This window comes from Apteryx mantelli, chromosome Z (assembly GCF_036417845.1).
Source record: "Apteryx mantelli isolate bAptMan1 chromosome Z, bAptMan1.hap1, whole genome shotgun sequence".
NCBI lineage: Eukaryota > Metazoa > Chordata > Aves > Apterygiformes > Apterygidae > Apteryx > Apteryx mantelli.
In genome coordinates, this window is record NC_090020.1 from 64,213,215 (window position 1) to 64,223,737 (window position 10,523).

At 41.2% G+C, this 10,523-nt stretch overlaps 1 protein-coding gene across 1 annotated transcript in view; it reads right to left on the reverse strand.

Moving 5' to 3' along the window:
• The window catches only part of RNF180 (ring finger protein 180), a 64,698-nt gene extending 62,558 nt beyond the window's left edge, over positions 1 to 2,140 (reverse strand). Inside the window, exon 1 of the mRNA XM_067315754.1 lies at positions 2,024 to 2,140. Coding sequence (XP_067171855.1) covers positions 2,024 to 2,125 — 102 coding nt within the window. The 5' untranslated portion in view covers positions 2,126 to 2,140. The remainder of the gene's footprint in view (positions 1 to 2,023) is intronic.
• Between the last annotated feature and the right edge of the window lie 8,383 nt (positions 2,141 to 10,523).

Here is a 10,523-nt window from a genome sequence, read left to right on the forward strand (position 1 = left end):
TGTGTTGTCTTTTTCCTCGTACCTATGGAGAGTACTTGTACAAAAATCCTTGTACTTCAACTTGGATACAATTCTGACTTACAGTGTTTATACTGCATTTGTAACTTCAGTGTTTGATTAAGATTTGCTGTAAGATTTTGTCCCCCAAAGTCCCCTTCACTTATAACTCATCTGCGTGTTCGACTTAAGTTCTAAAATTCAACAGGGAAAGAACATGGTTGCTAACACACTGAAAATATTACTCTTCTCATCTTAGTAGAATACTTGCTTTCCAGTGTCTCAGAACACACTCGTAACTTATGTTTTTTATCCGCTATTTACCTGAACACAAAAAACTTTTCTGGTTGTGTGCACAATGGTGGTAGATCTCCACTAGCAACCAAGAGTACCTGGTTCCACCATGGGGCATCCATATAACAGACAAAGATACCCTCTTCTGTTGACTACTTTTCCCATAAAAAGAGTTGAAATTATCCCCAACCTCTCCCCCTCCGCCCCCAAACCCAAACCATGAACACAATACACAGCTTTTAAAGTAAAAAGATATGTTTTTTTTCACTCCTTCATATTGCCAAAAAAATAAGGTAAAAAAAAAAAAAGCCATCTAAATATAAAAAAAAAAAAGTTCTTCTCATTGCTGAGTCCCAAGGTAGATGTATTTGGTAGGTATAAATGCATATTCAGGTAACAAACCATTAAATCATGAAGCTAATCAACAGAAATTGATGCATACAGACCTACTAAATGCAGATGTACTGAATGCTGTGTACAGATGATAACTTTAAGCATTATGAGCAAAAGTTAAAGAAAAAATTAGAAGACAACTTCCTAGTTCTTGGATAAGGAAATGATTTTCTACCCAAAAGGGCTCTGTTTCTGATGATATTATTTCCCATCATTTTGACTTATGTGCATGTCAGCTATAAATATAGAATCTGTGAAAGCATCCCTGGAGAAGTAGTAAAATTAAGGCAGCTATTTGTCTCCTGTCTTTAAAATACTCCCCCACTTCTCAGCCATGACATGTGGATTCCTTGGCTGGAAGAGTACCAAGAGCTCCGTGTTGCAGACACATCAGGCCAGGGCATGTCTTGCTCTACTGCAAATGTCTGTATTGAAAACATTGATATATGACTACTAAATTAATACAAGTAGATGAATAAATACGGACCATTAATAATACTAATTATATAGGATCTTAAAAAATTATATTTGTTTCTATCTCTATCGGTTACACCCCTCTCCAGTGCCAAAAAGAATGTTTCTGCATTTCCTAGTGTGTTAAAAAAATAAATTAAAATAAAAGATCAACACATCCACTCCTATTTGCTTTTTTTATTTGATTCAGCATCATAAAATGTAAGGACTATCTTGCTGGCATATTTGGAAAGAGTCTGATAACTAACAGCCATTATAAGGCAGCAGGAAATACTCTTTTTTTCCCCCCCCATATGACTATTTTTCTGGCTATTTTAATGAAGATGGCGTGAATTACTAAGTGGTATTTTAGCCTAGCAGGGCATTCCACCTCAGGTCAGATGAATCTTTTGAACTGTTTTTGTGCAGAGATTATCTCCCACTTTTTCAAAATGAATAGCAAAAGTAACTGATGTGGAAATGTTTGACACACAATTAACTGTCACAGTGGAAATCAATATCCGTATTTAAAATACACTTTAGAAACACAGAGCTCTCTGTTAACAAATATTAAAATAACCAATTGATTAAAAGTGATTAACAGATCAGATTTTTATATGAAAAATGGAACACTATATACTCTACATAAGCCAGCAGATAAAGGTATTGTGTGTACCAGCCTTCATGTTGCAGAACATAGAGGTGACTGCCTACTTGGCTTCATTAGCATTCCTGCCTACATTATTCTCTATGAAACAGTCCATATTTTAGTAATTGCCTCCTCAAGAGGTAAATTACTAGGGGAAAGCACGTACAATACTCCTCCTATATCTAAAACTAAAGGCACTGAGAAAAGTTACAACCCCCCTTTAGACTCCATACTCACTTTAGATGGTTCTTTTCCATGATGTTTTATAAGGCAAACAGAATTTGCTATGTATTTTCTACATCTCCAGCAACGTAGCACATCAGTCTCTTCATTACTCATTTCCACTTGTAATTCCTCAGATCTGTATGCCTATTTGTAAAGACCACAAAGACGTACAACTCAAGTCACCTGTTAAATCCACACATGCTTTCCTCTTGCAACCCCCATGTCTATCAGTAGTCTATCTTCACTATAGAGATTAATATTTTATTTATAAGCAAAATTTTCTGATCTTGTATAGCATGCTACCCCAAAACATTTTAAACAGCAAAGAGAAACAGCTGTTTTATGTCCAGTTTACATACAGAATTAGAAAGCAAAACCCCTCCAAATCTAGAAAATAGACCAACTTCCTCAATGTTACATAAGAGAATTCTAGTTCTCCCAATTTATACCCTCTCCTCCAAACTACACTACTTCCCAGAATATGTCTATAAAATTAAGTTCTGATTATAATACACATTAAACATGCGTACATGTGATGCCATATAACAAAAAGAAAGCTCACACAGAAAAAAGACTGTTTACTCAATGGACATCTGGAAGCTTGTTCCCTTAAATTATTTTGTGTGGGAGGATCAGTGCTACTGCTGCACTAAGTCGACAGGGCTTTTCAGACCTGAATTAGCCTGCTTGTAAAACAGAGACTTAATTCAAGACAGCACCCAGAAGGACAGGACAGCTGTTTCTCTGTTTGCACCTTACTATGTTCTGATGTCTCCTTGGTCTCTTCTAATCTGTGTCCAAAGGCTTGTCTTTTTGGCAAGCTTTCTCCAGTGCTCTTCTTTCCACCGACTTCTGTTTTTATCCCCTTGTGCTAGCTACATGAAAAGAAACCTCAGCTGACCTTTTACATTTACACACTCAACTCAAACATCATAGTTATGCCTACTCATAGTGCTGAAGTGCACAATGCTTCCTGACAAGGAAGCTGTGCCATAAAAATTAAAATGAGTGTTAAAAGAATCTGTGTTGTTCTTCCACAATCCAAATGTCTGATTCTGCAATTCATTTAACAACTCCATTTTTATTTATTTTTCACTAACAAAGAAAACTGAGGTCCTCAACCTAGGCTGTCTGCACAGCAGTTTGACTTATTAAACCACATAAATTTTTGTATTTTCCCCATTTCCACCTTTCAATCTTCTGCCTTGTTTTCCGAAGGAATGGAAGACTATGAAACAAAACCACATTGGTTAAACCTTGTTTTTCATTCATATCTGAGTTCTTGTTTCAGCAGAATTCCTACTCTTTCTAAATGTAGAGAGTCTGAAATTTAGTTTGATGAGAAGCAACTAAACAAAGCATGCCTACATTAGACTCCTAGCTCTAGTGTACACACAGATTTTAATAAGTAGACCCACACTAATGACATGAATGAAATAAAATTTAAGCAAGCAATTTTTTTTGCAGTTTCACACAGTAAGTTACAATGAATTTTTGTGAAGATTCCAATTGTTTCTGTTTTTAGGTAAGCGAATGTAAGAACTTAATGTAAATTAAACTGCCCAAGCAAGAGATCATATAAGAGACACCGACAGAAAAGAGAGAACTTACATTGGTAGTCTCTCTTGTTCATGACAAAAAATTGATGATTCTAATGCCTTGACTTAAACAGAATCTCCTGATTTTTTATTGATCTAGCTAAGCCAGTGCTGCTTTCTATATCGGACACATTTTGAAAGTGAAATCTATAAAAATGCTAGGCCTAAGAATAACATATATATTAAAAAAAAATTAAACTCTGGTTCTGAAAGATTTAGCAAGCAGCATGGATCACTTTGCTGTGACAAAAGTAGCATTAGACTTCACAGGGTATTGAAGGAGTGATTAGCAGTTGTGAATTTGCTTGTATCAAACACCTTAAAGCTGTTCTAACTCATTCATTCTTGCCAATTTCATAATACATCTTTAATTTAATCTTACAACAGCCCAGTGAGAACCTCAAATCTAAGACTAAGCAGGAAGGACTGAAGGATTTTTTGCACAATAAGGCCAGCTCAAAAGTGTATTTCCGGTACAGTCATACCCCCTACCTACTAAAGATACATTCTTGAAAAGTGCTACAGTTAGTAATATCCATCCTCCACACCATATATACCATACCTGTGTATTCAAGCTGTATACAAGTCTCTATACATCCTGTCCCCATTATACTAATTCTTACAAGAAAAACACAACCACCCTGCTTGATTGCTTAATCTGTTGAGCAGTTGCTTCATTTGAGGCTGATGAGAGCTACTGGAGGAAGGTGCTAAACAACCGGCAATGCACCTCTGGAACAACAGATAAGGAAGTGATAGATAAAGGGGTGTTGCTGTATTTCAAGACAAGGTTGAAGTAACGCAAACAAAGGTTGGCTAGTCATCAGTGACATCTGAAGTGATGTAAGCTTCTCCCTACCTAAACAGTGTCCAGCAAGCAATCACTGTTTTACAGCAAAATAAAAGCTTTTTTTTTTTTGATAAATACTTTACAAGTATTTTCTTAGTTCTGCATAGGCCTTTCACTTAAAAATACACTTTCATATGAGAAAGGAATGTATAATACATAATAATTTACATAGCACAGGTTGTATTTTGTGTAACCAAGAATGCTGATAGGGAATTATATATAAAAAATTCCCACAAAACAGACTATGTTACAGTAGATTGAAGTGTTCTGGCATAGTAGAATTTAAAAGAGGAAATTCCTGTAGGTCTATTAAAATTCTGCACATTCGTATCTTTCTGTAATTCTTCCAGAGGACACGCTACCATTGCACATTAACACATTACATAGGTTTTTACATGTACCACATTAGAAAACAGCAAATACAACTTTTCATTTGTTATATGAGCATTCATTTTATTTTGATTTGCACAGAACTCAAACGGTAACTCAAAGCACACAAACACAGAATTCTGCAGTGTTTTTATTGGTTAAATGAAATTTAACCACAGTGTCCTGGATATATTTTTAATAAGTTTTTATTTCTTCTGTTTTGCATTTAAAACTATTAAAAAGCATCTTGTTCTCACCTTGCTTTGTCTTTTAGCAAAAATGCCACCATCAAGGCCACAGATTCCACTTTGAGAGCCAGGCACTCAGAAATGAGATAGTGGTACTCTCAGTGGGCCTTTTCAGCTTGGCACAGGGCCACGTTTGTTGTGCCTGTACTGCTTCCAGATCTGTTGGCCTGTGAGCTCATGTTTACCTCCAAAATAGCACATAGACATATCCAAGTGTCAAAAAGCCTATGTTCCCTCTGTGGCTCTTGTTTTATGTCCTTCAAACCTTTTTCTATGATTCAATCCCAGAAAAGCCAGCATGAGAGGGTCCTAAGAGTTCCTTCCCAAATCAGGGACCTCAGTCCTCATTCTTGAAAAACATTTGTCTGACCTTCTCTTACAGACCTTTGATGGATATTCCACAGCCTTCCCCAACTAGTTCAATACCTTATGTTTATCATCATAACTTTTTCCCTTAACATGTAGCCTGAATTTTCTTGCAATTTAAGCCTTACTCTTTCCCTTATCCACCATGAATACAGAGAACAAAACATCTTTTTCTTATGTTCAAGAACATTCTATAGTTTGAAGCACTTTATATTAGCTCCCCTTCAAACTTGTCTTTGGGCCAAATAAATTCTTTTAATCTTTCCTCACAGATGATGCTTTCTTGATCTTCAACCGTCACTGCTATTCTGTGAACTCTTTCAAATGGGTCAGCTATTCTTACACCACAGTGTTCAAATTTGCATGTAGAACTCAAAATGAAGTATTGCTAGCACTGAGTAACCTGGACAGATTATATGTATTTCTACCTGTACTGCTATTCATGTATCCCAATATGATGTTACTAAACAGGTGAAGAACATAACACTTGATTCAAGCAAAAGAAAAGGGGGAAGGATGCCTTATTAGGGTGGAAACTGACACAAAATTCACTAGATCCTTTTGAAAAAGTTGGTTCTTATATTTATAAGGACTGGAAAGGCTGCAAGATTAAAAATCAACTCTCTAGTGGCAAACAACTTTAATAAGCAACTTCTGCATGAGAGCCTTACAAGTTTCTGAATACATCCTCCTTGAGATGTTATGGGGAGAAGAAACAGGAATCACATTTTCCCTCCTTTTATCTGGAAAACCTATGAACAACACCACAGAAAGCTAATGGAACTATTCACGAAGAAAACACTGAAAATTAGGTGAAGGATGAAGTGACAGACATAGCAACCAGCAAAATGGTTCAGCTTCCTGTTTATTCATCACTTCTTGAATGGGGCTATTTCCCTTTTGGCATCCTCTCACTAGTAGGAGTTTTTTTTGTTTTTGTTTGTTTTTAAGTCCCCTTTGATATTTACACTGAAGTTTCTTATACGGTCCAAACTGCATACTGTATTTAGCTTTGTCCATTTCTTGTCAAAAAGAATTGCTAGAAAATACAAAGTAAAGCCCAAGAAAAGTTTCTTAAATGCACTAAGTGAAGAACTAAACATAAAAACCTATTTCTGTTGAAAGCCTGGTCCAGAGTTTCTCTTTGACCAGTTTCCCCCTCCTCCCCAAAAGCATAACAATAAAAAAAGTAGTAAAGCAAACCAAGTGGTTCTCAATGTTTTTTTGTTCAAGTCATCCATGACCTTTCAGGACGCTGCAGCCACAAAGATGACTATAGCAATTATGTTGCAGCAAGAAACTAGGGCACAGGAACTTAAGCTTTAGTTATTGGGAGTTCTGAGGAAATGGCAGATGAGCGGCAACTTTGCAGTAAGATGACAAAGAAAAGTTATATTAGCTGTCCTAGCCAGTATGTGTCCAGACCAGAAGTTCCTGCTCCCAGAATGAGATGAACTGACACTTTGCTAGACAGAGAAACGATCATGGAAGCTATAAAGGTACGTGTAAACACTGGCTGCTAGCTTCTGATCTCCCAAGTATTTCTGCTTAAAGAGACACCTTTAAAGGAATACTTAACCTGCATTTCTCAATGTCTGCAATAAAGTGACACTTTGATGGAAAGGCAAAAAAAAAACAAAGCGTTTAAAGAACTGCCTTCAGATTGCCAGAGAAGCAAAGCAGCAAGATGAGTAAAGTGCCATACAATCTGCTCCTGTGTCAGCTCTTGCTGGACTACGAACTGTATTTCGTTCTACCATTTCAGCTACTGTGTGATCAGCTTTCAGACAACAGTCCACTGGTTGACGAGAGCTGGTGGCTAGTGGGTGATACTGTTCCTCTTGTAGTAAGAGCAGCCCACGTCATTACAAGGCAGTTAACGTAAAAATGGGAAGGAATGCATATGACTTGCAACATACGTTTAATTTGCTAAAAAATTCTACTGGATGCTACCGAAATCAACAGGTCTGCAAGAGACGGCAAGACAATGTGAAGTATCTAAATTGCTTTGGCGAAGACCAAACGTGACAAGTGAACGCAAAAGCGCGCGCTGCAGCGTGAACGCCCCGGCGCGGTCCCGCAGCGCGCTCCGCGCTCCCACGCGCACGGACGTTACCCACCGCGCGAAACAAGGGACGGAGCAACGGGCACAGGCCGGAACAGCGCGCCCGCCCCGCAGCGCGCCGCGGCCCTCGCCCGAGGACCACCGACACCTGCCCGGCCGGCCCCGAGCCGGCAACCGCCGCGGGCAACCGCCGCCGCGGCCTGGGCCCGGCCCGGTACCGGGCGCTGCCCGGCGGCGGGGGCAGCGGCGCTAAGCTAACTCCGAGAAGAGGTGCGGGCTCGCCGCGCCGCTGCTCCCGCCGGGGCCGAGGCGAAGGCGAGGAGGGAGCGGGCGCGCCGCGGCGCCCTGCGGGAGGCGCCCGCTCCCCTCGGGGGAGGCCCGGCCCCCCCCGCCCCGCGGCTCCGCGCAGGTGCCCGCGCCTCGGCGCTTACCCCGCACCGCAGAGGCGCCGCCGCCGCCGGGCAGCGCCGCCCCGCTCCGCTTACCGGGCCGCGCTGGGCGAGGCTGCGAGGAGGCGGCGCCGCCGCGCGGGCGGGCGGGGGAGGGGGTTGCGCAGCAGCAGCTGCTGCTCCAACGAACGGAAAGAGACGTGAGACAAACGGCTGCGGAAAGCGCTCCGCCCGGCGCGGCGCTGGGCAGGAAGCGGGGAGCGCAACCCCCGCCGCCCCGCCAGCCCCGGCCGCGGGGGCGACGGCCGCGGGGTCGCCCAACCTCTTGGGCCGCCGCTGCGCCCCCGCGCGGGGGGATAAACAGCGCGAACCGCCCCGCCCCTGGGAGGGGGAAATGGCGCCGCCCTGGCGCGGGCCGGGCCGGTGCCATGCGGGGCGGGGCGGGAGCGGCTGCCAGCCCCAGCCCCAGCCCGGGGGACGGTGCCGGTGCCGGGCCCGGCTGCGGGCGTCCCGGGAGACGTCGGTCTTCTAAAATAGTTCTCAGTCTTGATGAGGAGCTTCAGAAACTGCTAAGCATAGTTGCATTGCTTCAAAGATACCCCCGTTTACACATGGAGAAGGGCTCTGAGTTGTTGAAGTGGTATGAGTGTGGGAAGGGTGGGAGTGTTGCTGAGGGAAAACAAATTCAGAGTATGTCCACTTTCTGGCCCATGGGGATGGTTTGAAACACTGAAACCTACCTTTCACTGTTACTCCTGCATTTATGCTATCTAATTTCAGTGACTTTAACAGGTGACTTGCTTATTTTGATGTAAATTCCCTGTCGGTCAGGATAAGCTTTTGTTATCACTTAGTTATTTTGGACAATGCAGGACTCTGTGTGATTTGGGCCTTCATGGATGCAGGAGTGTAGTATCAATTTTTAAGTGTCCTCATTTGCCTGAATGTGTAGTAATTTTTTGTTCTTTGCTACCCTGTAATTCTAACAGACTACCTTGTAGCAGCAGAATTATTTAGTCGTTTTTTTCTTGGGAGAGTGTATAGGTTTACTCAGTTCCTGCTATCTGGAGTCCTAATCATGAGGAGAGCTTTCAAACAATAGTGTGATACAAGTATTTTAAATAACAGTGTAACAGCACTCAATCAGAAAATTATGATTTTCAATAATTACTGCTAACTATAAGACTTTATCCTTGTCATTTTTGTGCTTAAACACTGTAAGTTTAGTTGCAGGGTTTTTCCCCCCCTTTTTAAAAACTTAATTGACACTAAGATGATCGACTTTCCTGTCTTACCATTTTCCTATTCCATGGTTAGAAAAGCTTTCAGTTTTATTTTTGAGAAGAGGATCATTACGGTCCTTTGAGTGATTATTACTGTTGGTGAGATGTAGTCCTAATCACTCTTTTTGCTTGCTTTATGTAGACTCAGTAAAGTAGGTCTACATAAAGATGCTTACAGGTAGGATGCTCACATTAATTAACTTTCACTCATCTCTGCCATGACTGAATAGTAATCTTATGTAGAAAAGAGAAACAGTTATTTTGGAAGAATTTCTGATAAGATACAGCACATTCAAATTTAAGAGTGCATCAGTGACAAATAGTTGCAGGTTATAAAGCATTTTATAGCAGGCTTAATTGGTAAAGGTATGCAGAAACAAGCAAAATTAGCGAAATGAGTAGGAAAAGGAGTAAATAAAAGACATTAATATGACTAGCTGCTAATTTAGGGCTTGACTTTCTAAGATATAAGAATATTGGAAATATCTGAGCAGAGAGCTCTTATTCTTTTAAAATTTTGCCATCTAACTGTACCCATTTTATTTCTCTCAAGAAGGATGTAGAATTGTACTGCTGGGACTTAATGGCATCCCATGCTTAAGGAGAAATAGCAGTGAAGATGGCACTGGGGGAAAGAAATGAAGGGCACAGTATGAAGTATGTCACAGAAACAGCAAATAGAATGAGGAAGAAAAAACCCTTGCTACTAGTGGCTTTTATGAGATTATACTTTGAGAATTATGTTAAGTGTGTTTGATTTTGTTGAGCAAGAGGAACGCGCCATTCAGCTGTGCGCCATTCAGCTGTTGCCTTACGGAGAGCGTTTGTCTGTTGCAGGAAGAGTACAGGGCAGCAGCTGCCCTGCGCAAGATTAGAGAGGGTAAAATGGCCACTAAGAAGGTTAACGGATATTGCTTGCACTGTGGTGCTGGGATACATGACAGCCTGGTGCAGAAGTTAATTCCCAAGCAGAGTATGCATGGAGTGCTTTTTACTGGAATGGCCCTTGGATCCGTGGTGGGCAGGTACAAGACCAAACTGACAGAGAGTAAATCAGAAAGCAGAGACTGTCTTTGAGACAAGGATGGGATAGCAGGGAGGCTGTAGTGAAGACTCTATGCAGTGAATTATTGAACACTGAAACACGCTGTGATGGTGTAGTGATTTCGTGCATGGACAGTGGTACATACAGTTTTCATGGCCCATGAGATACACAGTCCAGGCCGCTGGCTTCTAACAAATGATGATATTTGCCAGTAGCCACAATGGGGATAGTTCTTCCTTGCCAGCATTGATGATGAAGCTAGAAAAAGTAATTCTTAGCTATTTAGGAAACTGAATGAA